Below are 19,200 nucleotides of genomic sequence, written 5' to 3' on the forward strand. Positions count from 1 at the left end.
TGAGGAAAAATAAGCTGAGCCTGAATTCTGACAAGATGGAGACATTGTGAGTGAGTGGTTTCCATGTCCAAAAAATTGGTCAGTTGCATGCCCTGAAAATTGGTTGCACTACCCCCAAAGGAACAAGTATACATTCTGGGAGTGATTCTGTATCCAGCTTTGTGACTAGAGCCCCAGGTAGCTTCAGTGGCTTTCCTTGTGCTTGATCCAGAAACCATAGCTTGTGCAGAATGCTGCAGCACATTTGCTGACAGGAGCGAGGCCCTGTTAGCATATAACTCCTCTGCACAGAGATTTGCACTACCTGCCAATCGCTCAGTGTGGCAGCACTTACACTCTCTGCCTACTAACATCAGCCAAGTGCCTTCTTCTCAGTGCTATTCTATTTAGTGCTAAATAGCACCCTGAGATGGAGAAGGGAGGTCCTCCCCTTGTGATTCTAAATGAAAGATAGGGGAAGCAGATCTGCTCTCTCTCTCCTCTGTCCCTCCAATGCAGGGGAGGAATGAACAGGAGGTGGTGGTGGTGGAGGAGGCAGAGGGGGAGGATATAGTCCTGTTGCCAAGATCCAGGTGCTGCCTTTGTTGCAGGGATGAGACATACTCATCCAAACAGAGCACATGTGGAGCAGACTCATGACTGAAATATGTAAAATGAAATAAAAAACGAACTTGCAACTATTTGTGCATTTAGGAAAAATAGACCCTAGTAAGCCAACGGTTTAGCTCTGGGTATGAATATTTAGGATTTGCAGCAATGCTGCTGCAACGCAATCCAAAGCATGTTTACTCAGAGCCAAGTGCTATGGTGGTTACCTGCTTCCTTGCAGAAATGCAGCTGTTGGGATTTAGCTTGGCCCTATGTATGGATCACTGGTTTAAGTGGGTCTTAATTCCAAGTCAGCATGTAGGATTGTAATTGCTTTTTTTGTACTGTAGGTCAAATAGAAGGCTATGACAGTGAGCAGTAAGTATTTCCTATGGCATAATCACTACTATAAGAAAGCTTTACTTCCAAATAGAGATTCCCAGGGCTTTATACGGTAAAGAGATGAGGTGCCAGTACCTGTATCTTGAGAAAACTGCCATGGGTGCCAGCACAAAACAGCTACCAATGGCAGCAAAGAAAGGAAGGAAGGAAGGAAGGAAGGAAGGAAGAAAGAAAGAAAGAAAGAGAGAGAGAGAGAGAGAGAAGTGTGCTGGTACTTGCTAAAAAAGGGGGGGGGGATATTTCCCTGTTGTTGTTGTTGTTTATTCGTTTAGTCGTGTCCGACTCTTCATGACCCCATGGACCAGAGCACGCCAGGCACTCCTGTCTTCCACTGCCTCCTGCAGTTTGGTCAGACTCATGTTTGTAGCTTCGAGAACACTGTCCAACCATCTCGTCCTCTGTCGTCCCCTTCTCCTTGTGCCCTCCATCTTTCCCAACATCAGGGTCTTTTCCAGGGAGTCTTCTCTTCTCATGAGGTGGCCAAAGTATTGGAGCCTCATCTTCACAATCTGTCCTTCCAGTGAGCACTCAGGGCTGATTTCCTTAAGAATGGATACGTTTGATCTTCTTGCAGTCCATGGGACTCTCCAGCACTATAATTCAAAAGCATCAATTCTTTGGCAATCAGCCTTCTTTATGGTCCAGCTCTCACTTCCATACATCACTACTGGGAAAACCATGGCTTTAACTATATGGACCTTTGTTGGCAAGGTGATGTCTCTGTTTTTAAGATGCTGTCTAGGTTTGCCATCGCCTTTCTCCCAAGGAGCAGTCGTCTTTTAATTTCGTGACTGCTTTCACCATCTGTAGGGATATTTCCCTACAGTCCTATAAACAGCACTTGACATTCTGGTTGAAATTGTGTGGCTTTTTTCCTGGTGGGGCTCAGAGGAAGAAGAGTTTGGATTTGATATCCCGCTTTATCACTACCCTAGAGAGTCTCAAAGCGGCTAACATTCTCCTTTCCCTTCCTCCCCCACAGCAAAGACTCTGTGAGGTGAGTGGGGCTGAGAGACTTCAAAGAAGTGTGACTGGCCCAAGGTCACCCAGCAGCTGCATGTGGAGGCGCGGGGAAGTGAACCTGGTTCACCAGATTACAAGTCTACTGCTCTTAAGCACTACACCACACTGGACAAGTTTTTGTTCGCTCTCAGGGGTTTGGGAACTTCTGTGCATAATTTTAGCCACCTAAAATTAAGCTTCGAAAAATGAATACGTTCTGCATCTTTTAAATTATATCCTGTTCTTCATTAGAGATGACCGGCAAGGTTCAGACACCTCGCAAGCACAAGGAGCGTCCACTCTGCGCGGCAACAACCACAAAGCCTCAAAAGTTTTTGCGCACGCGCATATAACTGCAAAGTCCTTTACGGCCTCCAGCCCCGCCCCTAACTAAAAAAAAAGAAAGAAAACCGGTTGTTACGTAGTACGAACAGGAAGTCGGGTTATGCCATGGTCAAAGATGGCGGCGAGGACCGCGTCGGCGTGCTGGAAGGAACTCAAAATGGCCTTTTAGACATTCCATACCCTCGTAGTACCCTCGTAGACATTCCATACCCTCGTTAAGCGCGAGACCGGGCCCTATCAGGAGAGGTTACCGAGAGACAGAAGGAAGCTCCGCATCCAGGTAGGTTGGCCGGCGAAGGCTTCTCTCGGAGCTCACGGCGCTTGTATCAGGGAGCCAATAGATTCCCGTGGGAGACAACACGTGGTAGCCAACCGATATCTATAGAGATAGGAAAAGGTTAGATTGGCACCTCACTTTTCTGAAGTTAAGGAAGAGAATTCTGGCAGCCTCTTTGTTGCAGGAAAAACAGCGAAGGCACCTGTGACGCTTAATATGTTCATTACGGCATAAGCTTTCGTGGGCTACGGAATCAGATGCAGTTGGAGTTTAGAGTTTCCTGGCTCCTTTTGAGGAGACACGCAGGTTGGACTAGATTGCGCTTGGGTCCTTTTGGAGTTCTGCGGATGAGGGCTGACCATAGTAAGCAGTGGAGGAACTGGGAATTTGAGTGTAGCTGTGATTAGGAAGCAGCACTTTCGTCCTGGAACAAAAAGTAATAGAAAGCAGTTGGTAGCTTTAGTAACTCTGAGCACTTCCAGGCCACTTGTTTTTTCCCCTCTTTATTAAAAAAAATTATTTATTTGGAAAGGCCACTTGTTTGTTGAACATTCATCCTGATTTGTTAGAAAGAGATGCTAGGGGGCATCACGTCAAAACAAGCATTAACTGTATTTCCCAGTGCATTTTCTTGTCACTTTCCTCATTGCAGAAAGCCCAAACTTCAGGTGGGAAATTGGTTTGTTGAGCAAGAGTTCCAAAGCAGTTTTAACTGTCCACCCTGAATTTGCCAGTATATGATTGTATCCCAACTGAAAAGTAGTGACAGTCTGGAAGCCTGCTGATTATATTTTGCCACAGGTGCACTAAAATATTGGATTTCTCACTTCTGATGAATAGGAAGGGAAAGGAAGAAAAAAGTGGGGAGCGTTTAGCGTCAACCTATAATTTGGGCTTTTTGTCTAATTGTTAAAAGTTTGTGCCACTGTTACTTTTGCAGACCAGGACTTCCGTGTTAGGGAAACGTAAGTTATCTGATGCCATCTAGTGGTTTTTATGGAGTATAGAAAACTCAAGAGATCACTGCATTGGCCCATTAGAAAGAAATGACACGAAAGTTGCAATCCACTCCAGGCTGCCTTTCTCAACCTGTGGGTCGCCAGATGTTGTTGAACTACAACTCCCATCACTCCTAGCTAGCAAGGCCAGAGCTCGGGGATAATGGGAGTTGTAGTCCAACAACATCGAGGGACCCACAGGTTGAGAACCACTGCTCCAGGGGATGCTGTAGAATGGGGTACCGGTGCCTCCTCCGCAGGGGCTGTGGGGCGACAGAACACTCCAGGGACTAGGTTAAGTGCCCTCACCAGGAGTTGGCTGACTACGTTGCCTATTCATGGTGTGAGTCTGTGTATGTTTATTCCAAACTAAGGCCCATTGAGTTCAATGGAACTCACTCCCATCTAAGTGTGTGTTACATTACAGCCTAATAACTTAATTAATATGTGGGGTTAACAAATTAATTAACAAATTAATTAAAAATGAGTCCCCTGCTCTTCTACAGTGCAGTGTAATATTTATTTGTGACGCTTTCATGCTGGCCCATGCTGTAATGTTCTCTCAGCTGCTTACAATAAATAAGTATGAAAGTAACTTTAATACAGCCGAAAACATAAAATGAAAAGCAACATGAATGCAAGAATAAAGCACAACTCCAAGGTTAAAACCAATTTGAAACACTGAGAGGACCATGACTATGTTGAGTTGTTGTCATGCCCCACTTCTGAAAAATGGGTGACATAGGAGCCAACTCCTAGGGGCTATGGGGGCTTTGGCTCCACAATAAAACATTTGAGGGGGCTGGCCCCCCACAAAGTTGATGGGCATTCCCATTCACATGGTGTGTGTGCACTGTGCCATGTGATTGATTATGTGGGACGGAGCTTACAAGGGCTCCCACAATATTTTATTCAAGTTGGCCCCCCGATGGGTGATATATCATCCTTTCCAATTCTGATTCTGCACAAGGCAAGGAATAAAAATGGTATGGGGAGCAATGCTGAAGGCTTTTCCAGCCCTGCAGTGCCCTGCTTTGTCTGTCTGTCCGTCTGTCTGCCTCTCCCTCCACCTTCTTCTAAGATGCACACGTTAACCTTCACATCACTGTAGCTGCGGCAATGTTGACTGAAATTTCAGCAAGGTGCTCTATTCCCTACTTGTATCAGGCACCCTGCTTCCATTTCATGTCTGTAAAGGGGCAATATTTAATTGGAAATAGTAATAAAAAACTAAACTTATGCTTCCTTGTACAGCTGTTTTTAAAGACATTGAAAGTGTCTCTTTCCCTCTGCTTCATTTCTTATTTTGATTTGCCTGACCTGCAAGCATAAATATTTCCCCATCTTCCTTTTACAGAAATGGATACTGTTGTTGAAGAACTGAGAAGAAAAAGAGGGCAGGTAAATTTGGAAGGAGAAACACAGGATGCGCATGCAGCCACAACAACGACAGCTCCCATCCCAGGAATTTATTTACCTTTACTCCCAAGATATTTTCACTACACAAGTAAGTTCTTGATTGCTAGTTGGTAAGATTCCTTATTGCTTTGCATGGTATGATAGGACTATCAACACTGGAAGCAAGAAGCAAAAATGGTGGGAAACCTTGTCCTCATTTATGCCCTCATCAGCCTACAGTAGGTGGCAGCAGCACATTTTTTTTGCATGAAGTTATGTTTGCATGAAGCTATGAAGGAAGTTAGACAGTTTAGTAGTATGGTATTGGATTTTATGTTCCAAAGATGAAATACAGGATTGATTCCTGTATTTACTTGCCAGATGCAACCAAGAATGTATGGGCTTTTGTGTTTTCCTCTGAATTGCAATTTAAGTCTATAACCGCATTAGAAACACATCAGAATTATTCTCATGTCTGTTACCAAAATTATTCTTGTGTTGTAGCATCTAGGGTCGGAATGCACTCGGAATTTCAGAAGGCAAAAGAAGGTTGTTTAAACTGCATCCAGGATTCCCTTTTGCAAGGCCAGTTGCAGAGGGCTGCAGAATTAATCATAAGCTACATAGAAATGTTGGAGCATTACAGTAAAGACAAACTGCGGGCTGCTCCTGAAGTAAGTAGACGAGCTAATCCCCCGATTCTGCGCCTGAAAGGTGGAAAAGGATCTCTGTGATTCCTGTGTCCTATGCTTCCATCATGTAATATGTTTAGGAAAAGGGTAGAGCAATTTTTGGACCAAGGGTGGGCCGCCTTTCTTCTATTGATGGCTCTATTCTCTTGGATATAGCCTGTTGTTGAAGTACATACTAGTGGTGGAAAGGACAAAACCTAAAGTGGTTTCTCCTTTCTGCCATCTCATAGAATTATTAAAATTATAATTATTAAATTTATATACTGCCTTATATCCATAGATCTGAGGGTGGTTCCCAACATTAAACTGCAATTATAGAATTGTAGAGTTAGAACAGACCACGAGGGTCATTTATTGTTTGTTTGTTTTGTATACCGCCCTTCTTCCGAAGATCCCAGGGCAGTTCCCAACAGGAAAATAATAATAATAATAATAATAAAAACAAAAACAAGCTGAAAAAGCCCCTCCCACAAACACATTTTAAAAGCCATCAGCCAAACACCTGACTGAAGATGAATGTTGATTGAGTTTCAGCCTGTTGGCTCTCATCTAATCCATTAGTGAGGCAAGACAACGGTCCATAACTTTCTTTGCCTCACCTGCGGATGTAAAAGAGAAGTAGGGCTGTTTGTCATCAGCATATTGCTGACCACGTGCTCCAAAACACTGGATGACCCCACTCAGTAGTTTCATGTAGATGTTAAACAGCAACATTGAACCCTCAGGAATCCCACATTGAAGGTTCTGTGGGGCCAAAGAACACTGCCTCTGGGAACGACCAGCCAAGTAGGTTGCTCCAGAAGGATACCATGGTTGATGGTTATCGAAAGTTATTGAGAGTTGGGGTTCAGCCCCCTGCAATGTAGGAATCTTTCGCCCAACATGGGGCTCAAACCCACAACCATGAGGTAAAGAGTCTCATGCTCTACCAACTGAGCTTATCGGACTGAGCTATGCTCCTCCTGTCCGTCTTTCCCTCTCCAGCCAGTGGGCTGCTGGGATAGGGATAGATTGCGCTTGCCAGAGATATAACCTGATTGCTTGCAGAAGGCTTTTGAAACAGTGTTGAGGGCCACATGAAATTAGACCAAGGGCCACAGGTTGCCTATCCCCAATTTAGGCTGTTTTGTTGTGCATTTAATTCTGTGTCACGATGGCTGCAAATTTTTGCATTATGGAATTAGAAGTGCTCTTTGTGCCTGTTGTAAGTGACCATATACTTCAAAGCTATGCTTATGTTCACTTCTTGTAGCTGTTGTTTGCTTCTGTGTTCTGAATGTGTGTTCTCCGTGCTAGGAGATCTGGAGAATAGGAACTGAGATCTTGCAGCGGCATCCACGGAGCAATATTCACGAGACCAACCACTTTGCAGATCAGATGAAAAATTTAGGAGTAAAAGGATATTTAAAGGTGAGGAGAGTTCCAAAGGATCCTTAAGATCATAATACTTATTTTTCATATAAAACATTATTAACATTATTATTGCTATTACTGTATTGCTATTATTAAGAGTGCTGCTCATTCTCCCACGTATAGCAGGGATGGGGAACTTTTTAGCTCACCATAGCGATTTTGGGTGGCAACTCCTTTGAAGTGTGTTTCAAAGTGGTTTATTTTTAACGTAATTCAGAAGAAGAAGAAGAGTTTGGATTTGATATCCCGCCTTTCACTCCCTTTAAGGAGTCTCAAAGCAGCTAACATTCTCCTTTCCCTTCTTCCTCCACAACAAACACTCTGTGAGGTGAGTGGGGCTGAGACTTCAAAGAAGTGTGACTGGCACAAGGTCACCCAGCAGCTGCATGTGGAGGAGCGGAGACGCGAACCTGTTTCACCAGATTACGAGACTACAGCTCTTAACCACTACACCACACTGGCTCTCGTGTGCAGGCTGTGCTTTTGCCTTCCTCTCGCCCGATATCTCATGTGACTTTAGGGGTGTAGCGGGTGGGCATGGTTTGAGGGAGATGGTCTCACAAACATAATTAGGACCTCTGCAGGATTAGGCCCATGAGCCGGAGGTTCCTCACCCTTTCTATTTCTTGTTGCGGGGATTTGTAGCAATGTCCATTACTCCTAGTAGAAGTTTCTTTGGTAAAACATACCCTTAATTACAGAATAGAGTGGTTGTTTTGCTGTTTTCTTTTAATTATTTAGTTGTTTTTATCCTGCATTTTACTCTGTGAACCGCCCTGAGATCTCTTGCTGAAGGGCAGTATATAAATCTAATAATAATAATAATAAATATAATATAGAGCAATGAATGCTGATGTAGTTCATGCGACTTTGGGTTGTATCCGATGCTCTTGGAATGTGTGATTTCCGCTTCCTCTCCTCCTCCCACACTTTGCCTAAATCTGGTCCTCCAACCATCTGAATCACAGAACAGGGGGCACAGCAGATGGCAGGAGAGGAAGGGGAAGTTCCATTGTGCACAAGGAAGTCTCTAGCGCACATGGCACTGACGCACTGGATGCAACCCTTTGAACTGGATATTATTATTTGTGTGTGTGTGTGTATGCACAGTTCTGCACCTTGATCTGCAGTAAATTGGCCCCATGTACATGCAAAAAGTGTACCATTTGTATACTTTTACAGTTCAAACTAGGAGTCTCTAAAAATTTTCCCTGATTTTGTATCAATTCCTTTATATTCAGTTTTCCACTCATTTATAATTCTATTTCATATCATTTGCATATATATTTTTAAAAATATGTTAAGCTTTGTATATCAGTAAATGCAGAAATTCCATTTTGGTTTACATTCAGAAGTCTAGTTCTTTTTCTTTCTTTCTTGGTGTGCAGAAGCTTTAGTAGGTGTTCCACTGGGTTGCTACTGAGCCAGTTTGAACCTTGACTGGGATCCAGTGAGCGTTACTGCATTTGCCAAGATTTGAATGCCGTATGCTGATGTTAATTGCATCGCCAGTTTGACAGTGGTCCCCCATTTATTTCCAGGTCCAGCATCATTCAAACGGCATGTTTCTGTTGCTCTTGCAAAGCTGCTAAATTTTTCACTGAAAGTAGTGGGGAAACCTCCAGATGTAGGAGGTCTCTGAGCCCATTGGGTTTGCATTGTAGCATTTTATTCAGAGCTGCTGCTGCTTCTGAGGATTGTAAGCTAGGTTGAAATTGTTGTAGGTTTCTTTAGAGCACGTCTTCCACCTCCTGTGCAACGGGTTTGAGGATGAGGCTTATCAGAACCTGGTCCTGGCAGAAAGCTGGAAGTACGGAGAACAAACAGTCATTCAGAACAAAGAACTGAAACTCATTCAAGGTTACAGGGGGCTGCTGGACTATTCTAAGTGGTTGAAAAAGAAGGCGGACATGTTGGGGCTTGGTGAGTATGCACCTTAGGGAAAATCGGTGCAAGACATAGATGGCCATGATTATTATGCTCAGCTCTTGAAATTGGAAGCATAGAATGAGACTCTAATGCTGGACTTTGAATATGCACCTAAGTCCTAAAGGTAAAGGGACCCCTGAACATTAGGTCCAGTTGTGACCGACTCTGGGGTTTCGGCGCTTTATTGCTTTATTGGCCCAGGGAGCCGGGGTACAGCTTCCAGGTCATGTGGCCAGCATGACTAAGCCGCTTCTGGCGAACCAGAGCAGCGCACAGAAACGCCGTTTACCTTCCCGCCGGAGTGGTACCTATTGATCTACTTGCACTTTGACGTGCTTTCAGACTGCTAGGTTGGCAGGAGCTGGGACCGGGCAACGGGAGCTCACCCTGTTTCGGGGATTTGAACTGCCAACCTTCTGATCGGCAAGTCCTAGGCTCTGTGGTTTAACCCACAGTGCCACCCGCATCCCTAAGTCCTAATTATGTTTTTATTGTCTGTCTGTTTTGTATCCCACCCACGGCAAGGATGAATGAATAAAGGAATAGTCAGTATGAAACAATAATTAAGAACAACACACAAAATAACACTGTACAGTGCAGCAGCCAATGGTATTTGGACTACTAAACTGTCCTGAGGTCACAGTTAAATCAGAAGTCATGTGTGTTTAGGATTTCAGCATTAAGCAATTGTTAGGGAGTAAGTCCAGTGAACTCGACGGAACTTACGAACAAACATGCTTAGGATTGCGTTGTTAAGTCTGCCTGCCTCATCAGGTGAAGGTTAGTTTTTTTGAACAGGTTGTTGAGAGTTTTTTGCTCTTATCATCATTGCATCTGTACCGCAGGAACTCAAACTGAGTGGCCTTCTCGGTAAAGCAGACTTGACTGATGCTTTTGTTTCAGTCTGCTTTGCCATTAAGTTTAATCAGATTCATTGGCTTGCAGTAAACATAAAGCTTAATCATCATTTGTTGCCTGAACAGGTGGGTGGGGTTGCTCACCTGTCAATGTGGCCTCTGCTTGAAAGAGGTTCCCTGCTTAATAGTCCTCTGTTTGACTCTTTTGGGACCAGAAAGATATGTTGTGAATTTCGTTGGTTCTTCTCTTTCAGAAAGCTTTTTATTTTTATTTTTAGGGTGCTTGGAAAGTGAGATTAGTGTCATGATTTACCTGAGTTGCAGATCACCGTGCTTAATATAAGAGGTTATATTATGTCTTGTCTTTCGCAGATGAGGACAGCTACGCAGTGTCTTCTATTCAGCAGGAAATGCGCATCTTGTACCGGCAGGCTAAAGTCAGCCTCAAGGAGATCATTAAAATTCCTGGAGTTTGGGATCCTTTTGTGACGTGTTATGTGGATGTAAGAGCATGATTCACAACCATCTTACTCCCCCCCCCCCCCTAAATCTTGATCTAAGTAATTGCTGGCTGTTCCAAGTTTTTGTAGCTCGGGGAATACTCGAAAAACGTCTTTCATAGCAATTAGTAAAATAAGACTCTGAAAAAGTGTCTAGAAAGCATTGGGGAGTCTTGGGAATTTTCTGCCATAACATATGGTGATGTTCATTGGCTTAAAAAAATGTGGCTTTTAAAAAATACTAGATAGATTGCCAATCCAAATGTAATGGCTAACTGGAGTTTGCTTGGATCAGGAAGCAAGGTAATTGTAGGAGGAGAAAGCCTGTCAGCCCCAAGTTTTGAACCCAATGACCGAACCATGGTTTGGCAATTTGATCCAAATTATTCTCTCCCTCTCCCTCTCCCTCTCCTCTCTCTGTGTGCACCAAACCAATCACATTTAGCGATGTGTATATATTATCCAGCCATAAGTTCTCTCCTGGATTTTGCTTTTTATTCTAAAGCTCTTATTTCTGATCCATTAAACTGGATTATTGCAGTGTATTCTATGTGGGGCTTCCCTTGTGCTTGACCCAGAAGCTGCAGAAGGCTGCAGCCCAGTTGCTGATAGGAGTGAGACCTTGCCTGCATATAACGCCTCTGCTCAGAGGTCTGCGCCCAGCTGCCAGGCCAAGTTCAAGAGGTTACAATTAGTATATGAAGCCCTTAACAGCTTGGGACCAGTTTATTTGCAGGATCACCCTATCCCTATAACAGATGTACCTTGGAAGTCGAACGGAATCCGTTCCGGAATCCGTTCGACTTCCAAAACATTTGACTTCCCAGGTGTGGCTTCCAATTGGCTGCAGGAAGTTCCTGCAGCCAGTCGGAAGCCTCGGAAGTCCTGTTGGACGTTCGGTTGCCAAAAGAACGTTCTAAAACTGGAACAATAACTTCCGGTTTTTGATCATTTGGGAGCCAAAACATTCGGCAACTAAGTATACCCACTGTATACCCACTTAGCCTCTTCAGTCTGTGGAACTGGTACTGTTACAGTTGCCACAAAATACTCATTCCACACTTGTAAGAAATGGATAGTTTCGTGTGGAACTTTGGAACTCCTTGTGTATTGACATCAGGCAGGCACCTTCATTGTAATCTTTCTAGTGTCAGCTTAAAACATTTTTGTTTAGGTAAGACTATCCAGACACGTTGAAGTTAAACATGCTTTATTTCTTTTTAGCCGCTTGCTGTTGATTTTAAATCCTTTGAATATTTTTTAATACCTCATTTTAACTTTTTTTTATCAATAATTTAAATGGGTTGTTTTTTTTGGTAAACTGCTTAGAGGTGTTTTTTGGTTTTTTGACAATCAAATGGGATACACATTTTGTTTGAAAAAATCATTTCAGTCACCTGATCATTGACTGTATTGTGTTCACATGAGAAGATTTTTCTTTCAAAAAAATTTTCTTTGTTGCAAAACACTTTTTGGGGTACCTCAAGGTGAAAATGTGGTCCCTAACTTTAATAATCAGCTGTACATTTGTGTTTTTCCTCAGATGCTGGAGCATTATGAGGAGTATGAAGAAGCAAGAGAAGTGTTGAGCGAATATGCATATAATTCCAAATTTCCTCCAAACCCTAATGCACATGTCTTCCTATATCAGTTCCTAAAGAGAAGGGGTGAATCAAGGAAAACTCAGATGTCTGCACTCCAGGTATTATATTCAGGCCTTATTTAATGGTCACCATTTAATTGTGTAGCAGTTAGACTGCTGGACTAGGAGTTGAGAGACCAGAGTTCAATTTCCTGCTCAGCCATGAAGCTCACTGAGTGACCTTTAGCCAGTCACTGTCTCTCAATCCAGCCCTCCTCACAGGGATTGTTGTGAGGAGAAATTGTAGAGGTGGAAAACCCTGTACGCTGCCTTGAGCTCTTGGAGGAAAAGTGAGATATAAAAGTGATTAAATTTTAAAATGTCACAGTAATCCATTAACTGTGGTTCACTATGACATGAGGTTGAGGTGCACTATGTCCAGAAAGCCTATGAACAATGTTGTTGTTGTTAATTATTATTATTTTCATTATTTATTATACACACATACATGGAGATTTGTTTTCCTGTAAGCACGCTGTAAATTCAATTTTCACACCCCCTCAGACTTGATGTTGCAGAATTGCAGAAGAAATTATTTGTCCCTGTGTATACTTAAGCTATAAAGTGAAATTATTGGACCAATCCAGTCCCCTGCTATAGTGAACTTCGGCACAAGCCTCTGCTCATAATTTGTCCATTGAAACTGGTGGGATAGGGAAGTGCATAACCGTGTCTCAAGATGGATGTTTAGTGTCTTGTCTGTTTCTTTTTAGATCTTGCACGAGCTTGTCCCTTCTCACGAACTGATGCTGGAATATTACGCCATGCTGAAAAAGTCAAGTAAGGCATTTTAATTATTGTGCTTGAAGATACACAGAATTAGGATCAGGTTGCCTCCCTGCCCTCCCCCCTTAATACGATTCGCTCTTAATTTCAGAAAAAAGGAAAAACCAGAAGCTACGGCTGGAAGTTATTTTTGCAGCTTTGGACTCTGCTGGGTGGAAGGAGAATGTCAAAGCCTGGAGCTGCTTGGCAAAGGAGATTGTAGAAATATTGCAGAAGTGGGTGAATGGTGAAATCAGCTGCCCTGTGTGATGTATCTCTTGCTTGACTGCACTCTGCAGATGGTGCACTGAGGATATTTGACTGCCCCCTCATTCAAAAACATCTCAACATATTTGAAAATATGTCAGGGGAAGGTTTTAGACACTTTTACCTGTATTCAAAACTGCACCAGTTTTCTAATGGAATAATTGGTTAATTTTTAAAGCTGTTTTCATTTCATAATACCTTTTAGTTCATTTAGTTCATTCATCTTGGCGGATTTCTGGATGAAACATCAGTTTTGAATCCATTCCAGTCCGGTTTTCTCTCTGGTCATGGGACTGAGATGGTTTGGGCTGCCATCAGTATGCTGATGACACCCAGCTTTATCTGTTGATGGAAGGCCACCCTGACTCGGCCCCAGACACACTGTTCAGATGTCTGGAAGCCGTGGCTGGATGGCTATGTGGGAGCCAGTTAAAATTAAATCCTTCAAAGACAGAGGCCCTTTGGCTCGGTCAAGACGATATGGGGTTGGGGGGCCAACTCCCATCCCTTGCGGTGGTGCAACTGGTGCCAGCGCCTTCCGTCAAGCGTTTGGGTGTAATCTTTGAAGCCTCCCTTTCTATGGAGGTGCAGGTTACAGCTACAACAAAGGCGGCATTTTTTCATCTTCGCTGAGCTAAGCAGTTGGTCCCTTATCTCTCTCGTCCTGACCTCACCACTGTGATCCATGTGATGGTAACCACCAGGCTTGATTATTGTAACTCACTCTACATGGGGCTGCCCTTGAAACTGACCCAGAAACTCCAGCGGATACAGAATGCCGCAACGAGACTCCTTATGGGGTCCTCACTGCGGGATTGCATTCATCCAGTGCTATACCAGCTGCACTGGCTCCAGGTGGAGTATAGGATCAGGTTTAAGGTGCTGGTTTTAACCTTTAAAGCCCTATACGGTCTAGGACCCTCGTACCTATGGGATCGCCTCTCCTGGTATGCCCCACGGAGGACCTTACGGTGTACAAATAACAAAAACCTGAATATCCTGAGCCCCAGGGAGATTAGACTGGCCTCGACCAGAGCCAGGGCCTTTTCGGCTATGGCCCCGGCCTGGTGGAACGCTCTCTCACAAGAGACTAGGGCCCTGCAAGATTTGACATCTTTTCGCAGGGCTTGGAAGACAGAACTGTTCCGCCAGGCCTTTGGCCAGGGTTCAGTCTGACTCATTTTCTCTTTGTATGAACAAGTACGAAGGAGGTTTCCCAACCCGCTCATAGGTCCTTATTATATCAGTGGAAATAATTGGTCCTGGTGAGTATTAACCGCTTTCAATTTTAACTTGAGGATGGCCATTTGTCCAGTCTAATTTTAATTTATTTGAATTAATTTTGGGATGCATTTTAATTGTTCGTTTGTTTATTTTTATGTATATTGTGTTTTATATGATGTTAGCCACTCTGAGCCCAGCTCCGGCAGGGGAGGGCGGGATACAAATAATAATAATAGTAATAATAATAATAATAATAATAATAATAATAATAATAATTTATTATGCAGCCCTGCATTCATGAAAGATGCTAGCCTACAAAATGTAGCCTATCTTCTTTTTTTTTTACTCCATGCGGCACCAATTTATATCAAAAATGTGCAGAGCAGGTTGCATGTTTTTCTTCTTGAATTTAGGACATTAACTGGAAACTGAACATGTTTTCACTGCAAGGGCTCAGCCAAAAACAAGAGGTTGCATTTTAATATTAGTAATGCACCCTTTTAAATTACTGAGTTAAATAACCATAAGTAATCTTCCATGCCCCTGAAATAGGGGTAGCCAATGTGACAGACTATAGTAGTCAGAGACAGTGGGAGCAGCCGTCCACAACATCTGGAGAATACTACAGTGGTGCCCCGCAAGACGAATGCCTCGCAAAACGAAAAACGCGCAAGACGAAAGGGTTTTTCGGTTTTTGCGTCGCTTCGCAAGACGATTTTCCCTATGGGCTTGCTTCGAAAGACGAAGGGCTTGATCCGTGCCGCGCGCAAACCGCTTTCACCGCCAATCTATCTATGCGGCAGCGGGGAATCTAATAGTAATAGCAATCGATACATTATTAGCGTCCGGAAACACAGCCGGTGGTGATACTGCCCCACGCCGCTTCGAAAAGTTCCTAGGCTTCAGCCTTAGAACTGGGAGGGGACCTGGCGGCGACACCCGGCTTGGGGTGGGATTTCCCCGTCTGCACTCTTAGCGCGCGCGGCGACCGCTAGATCCCAAGGACGGCAGACTGGGCGGGGGGGGGGGGACATGAAAAGTTTTGCCTGCCCATCTCCGAGGAAGCGGGGGGAGATGATCCCTGTCAAGGGAAGAAGGGGCACCCATTTGCCAGCAGCCGGTGCCCCCGAACCGAGGCTGAGGGTGGCGCCATCGCCTGTCAAAGTGACCGCAAAGGCGAGCTCCGGTCGCGCGGCCGAGGGAAGCCCCGCTGTGGGTCGTCCAAAGTCAGCCCGAGCACGCCACTCACCTAAAAGGCATGGAGAGACGGAGGGAGCGTGCGAGGATCCCGGTGCAGAGGAGGCTCCTGCAGCAAAATAAAGGCAGTTGGCAGCCGGAGGGCTCCAGGACCCGGAGCTGCGGCGGGGCTGTCAATGGCGTTGCCGGAGACTCCTCCCTCTGGGCCTCGCTCTCTCCGCCTTCGCTGCCGCTTGCCCTGTCTGTGATCGGCCGGGCTCATTGCTCCGCTCTGCAGAGCGCTGCGCAAAGGCGCGGCGGGACAGGTGTCCGGGGACGCTTTGGCTGAGCGCGCCCCGGGATCGGAGGTGCAGGGTGCTTGCTGCAGATCTTATCTTCCGGGGTCGCTGGGATGGCGGCGGTCGGGGCTTGTGTTATGTAAGCGCGTCAGGAGGGACTGCTTAAGAGGCCGGACGAGGCTTATGCAATGGCCAGATGCTCCCTAGGGGTCGAGGCTTGCAGTTGCGGGAACGAGTTTATACCTGTAGCCGCTAAGCCGCTAATAGCCGTGCTTCGCAAGACGAAAAAACCGCAAGACGAAGAGACTCGCAGAACGGATTAATTTCGTCTTGCGAGGCACCACTGTACGTTGGCTACTTCTAGCCTAAAACTCCAAACGAAAAAGGGAAGTTTGGACCATGATGAGATTGCCTGTGCACAGAGCTTGGTAGACAAGCATAAGTAATACACACATCTTAGCCTAGCTTAGTTGTGTTCTGGTGTAATACAGAAATCTATCAGCATTCAGCATGGCTCTAACTGAGTTACACCCTCTTCTCTCTCCCTCTCTCCCCCTCCCTCTCCCCACCCCCAGCTCTGACAAACAGCTTCACTGGCTCAAAAACAAGTGGGCATCTCGAAAGGACTGGTGGCCAGCCTTGCATTTCAGCCTTTATTTGGCAAAAAGAAACTGGCAGGAAGATGAATGTCTCGCTTGTGAAAAAGTACTGGTGGCTGGAATGCTGATGGGAAAAGGTAACTGCCTCCCCCCCAATATAAGTTCTGTCTCCTGTATACATGCAATAATTAGAATCCTGGCAAAGCGTATATTGCATAAAGCTTTATCTTGCCCTTTCTCTCAACTGCAACCACCTTTATCCTTGCACCAGCCCTGTGAGATGGGTCAGACTGAGAAATATGGCTGGCCCAAGGTTGCCCACTGAGCTTCATGGCCAAGGGAGGATTCGAACTCTGGTCTCCCAGCTTCTAGTCTAACACTAAATCTATTGCTCCACACTGCCATTTGGTGCATAGAACTGTATCAAGTAACATAAGCAAAAGTGATTGGTTTTTGCACCAAGGCAGTTAGCATCTAAAGTTCACCAGAGCGGCAAGCGGAAACGACAAAAGGAAGAGGCAACTGTTGCTCTTAGGCTTTCTTTCAGCTTGGGCTGTGGAGTTAAGCCAAAAGCTTGAAAGAAGAGATCAATTTTGAGGAGCGATGCAAAGAAAGAAAGAGAGGTGGAACTCTATAGATGCCCCGAGAGAGCATTCCACCTTTAGCCCAGTTGAAGCATCAGTTATTACAATGGGATTTCCTTCCTCCCTTTTGTAGGAAGGAAATTTGAGGTGCTGAGAGACCATACAAAATGTGGGAAGTTAATGAACCTCATATTACTTCTTACGTGTGTTATTTTCATGGCCTTCAATGGAGAGGAGAGGCAGTTCTAGCTGCTGATGGGAATAATAATAATAATAATAATAATTTATTATTTATGCCCCACCCATCTGGCTGGGCTTCCCCAGCCACTCTGGGTGGCTTTCAACAAAATATTAAAATACAGTAATGCATCAAACGTTAAAAGCTTCCCTAAACAGGGCTGCCTTCCGATGTCTTCTAAAAGTCTGGCAGTTGTTGTTCTCTTTCACATCTGGTGGGAGGGCGTTCCACAGGGCGGAATACCATGCATACTGCTGGTTACTCATTACAGCATTAGTTGAGTCCAAACAAAGCAAGATGATGCATTTTCTTTTGCATGTACAAAACCCAGCACCCATCAGACCCCCTAATGGAAACATCTAATATGAGAGATGAGCACATGGTCTGTAGATTAACAGTGCTGTTTGCCAGTATCTTAAACTCTATACAGTACCTTCAAAGCTCTTGTAATAATGGTCTAGATAATTTTTTTAAGAAAATGGTCAAACTTCATCAGGCTTCTGCATTGGGACCTTGTCATTAAGCAAAGTGACTTCCAGATGTAGGCTAACGTCGCTGGATTATTTGCTCCACATTATAACGATACTGGAGATAATTTACCCATAACTTTTCTATACATTGAGATTTTGACACTTGTGGTGTACTGAGGTTTGAGGATGCTCAGTGGGATTTTTTTATTCTTCTCCCTCTCTATCCTTTCAGAAGCTCCATGTCATAATCACAACATGTTCTTAAGGGTCTGATTGTGTCCAGTTAATCTTATCCCATTCATGCATTCTAATGCTATTTTCACTTTTCTGTGTGTCTAGATTGCAAATATTTTAGATACGTCATGCGACAAGGTTGTGAAGCCAATAAGAAAAAGTTCAAACCGTTGAAAACATTTGTGAAAAAACACAGCTGGGTCAGTTTGAAGATCGTCTGATATTTGATTGCTTTTAGAGGCGAAATTCCTTTTCTTTTCTTTTTGGAACTATATCCCACCCCCCACCCCCCGATTGTACATGTTTTGGTCTGCATACAGATCTCCCCTGCAATGAAAAAACCTTGTAGATAATTGACAACCATTTTTAAAAAATGAAGTTCCAGTTTTATAATAAATGTTTCCAAAGGAATTCTACTTTGAGTCATTGCTAAAATAAAACTTCACAGGAAACACATTTTATCATTTATCTTTCAAAGTCTTCATATAAAAACCTTTGAAACATGGTCTTGAATTGATGGTGCGTGTGTGTGTGTGTGTGTGTGTGTGTGTGTGTGTGTGTCTGTAGCAGACAATATATAATATAGGCATGCTGTGACTACAGCTTGCCTTGCATCCTATAATAATAGTGTAGAATTGTTTGCCCTTAGAAATTCTTCCAGTCACCCATCATGCAGTTAAAAGAAGAGGCCCACACCAGCCCATTCTGTGCACTGTTATTAACACATGTCTTTAAGAACCTGTGCACATGCACTTTGCACATTTACACATATTTTTGAGAGAGGTAGAGGCTTTCTGGTGCTAATTGACTTGCAGGCACTTTTGCCCTCCTTGGGTAACAAAAATGGAGACAGCAGCTGGTACACTGCAGCGTGTGTCTGGTAACTCGGTAGGTAGCAAGATGCTCAGACCTGAAGTCAGTATGCATGGTTGAGTACATTAGGCAAAGCAGGGAAACCCAGAGCAACCCCAAGAAATTCTTCTGTGTTCATTTAGCAACTTTTGTGTACATTATGAACATTTAGCAAATACACACAATTGACTTGGGTAATCCAATGCATTGCCATCTGCCTACTAGACATTGCATTCGGCGAGACCAGCAGCTTCTCGGAGGTATCCGAGGCATCCTTTCAGTCCAAAAGTTCATACCATAAGGGTTAGAAACATGTTCTTTTTCAAAAGAAAAGAAAACTCAAGAATCCCAGGAATCTGAATGTTGTACCCAGTAGAACTATTTATTTGCTTGTACTGCACTGTGGCATTCAAACATATGAAATGCTTTCTTTAGGATGGAGCTTGTGA

The 19,200-nt window shown here is 44.1% G+C and overlaps 1 protein-coding gene and 2 long non-coding RNA genes across 5 annotated transcripts in view; 1 reads left to right on the plus strand and 2 right to left on the minus strand.

Moving 5' to 3' along the window:
* Positions 1-25: 25 nt before the first annotated feature.
* TAF1A (TATA-box binding protein associated factor, RNA polymerase I subunit A) lies at positions 26-18,360 on the plus strand. Of its 3 annotated transcripts, none has more exons than XM_081000234.1 (11): positions 26-46; positions 4,970-5,119; positions 5,515-5,684; positions 6,999-7,112; positions 8,840-9,038; positions 10,274-10,404; positions 11,945-12,103; positions 12,757-12,823; positions 12,921-13,044; positions 16,350-16,510; positions 18,005-18,360. In XM_081000234.1, exons 2-11 carry the CDS (start codon positions 4,972-4,974, stop codon positions 18,118-18,120), a joined length of 1,389 nt encoding a protein of 462 aa, XP_080856360.1. In that variant the 5' UTR covers positions 26-46; positions 4,970-4,971; the 3' UTR covers positions 18,121-18,360. The 3 variants fall into 3 exon arrangements, with proteins under 3 accessions (XP_080856360.1, XP_080856359.1, XP_080856358.1); XM_081000233.1 differs by lacking the exon at positions 26-46 and adding an exon at positions 2,461-2,617; XM_081000232.1 differs by lacking the exon at positions 26-46 and adding an exon at positions 2,813-2,920.
* Positions 993-2,213, minus strand: LOC308474259. Its single transcript, XR_013984627.1, has 2 exons — positions 2,115-2,213; positions 993-1,874 (listed from the first exon to the last, which is right to left on the minus strand). It is a non-coding gene; the product is annotated as an uncharacterized lncRNA (long non-coding RNA).
* Positions 9,541-19,200, minus strand: part of LOC308474255 — a 216,381-nt gene continuing 206,721 nt past the window's right edge. Inside the window, exon 2 of the long non-coding RNA XR_013984623.1 lies at positions 9,541-9,755. This is a non-coding gene — a long non-coding RNA (uncharacterized lncRNA). The remainder of the gene's footprint in view (positions 9,756-19,200) is intronic.

Source organism: Podarcis pityusensis (genome assembly GCF_964106645.2).
Source record: "Podarcis pityusensis genome assembly, chromosome: 3".
NCBI classification, from domain to species: Eukaryota; Metazoa; Chordata; class Lepidosauria; order Squamata; family Lacertidae; genus Podarcis; species Podarcis pityusensis.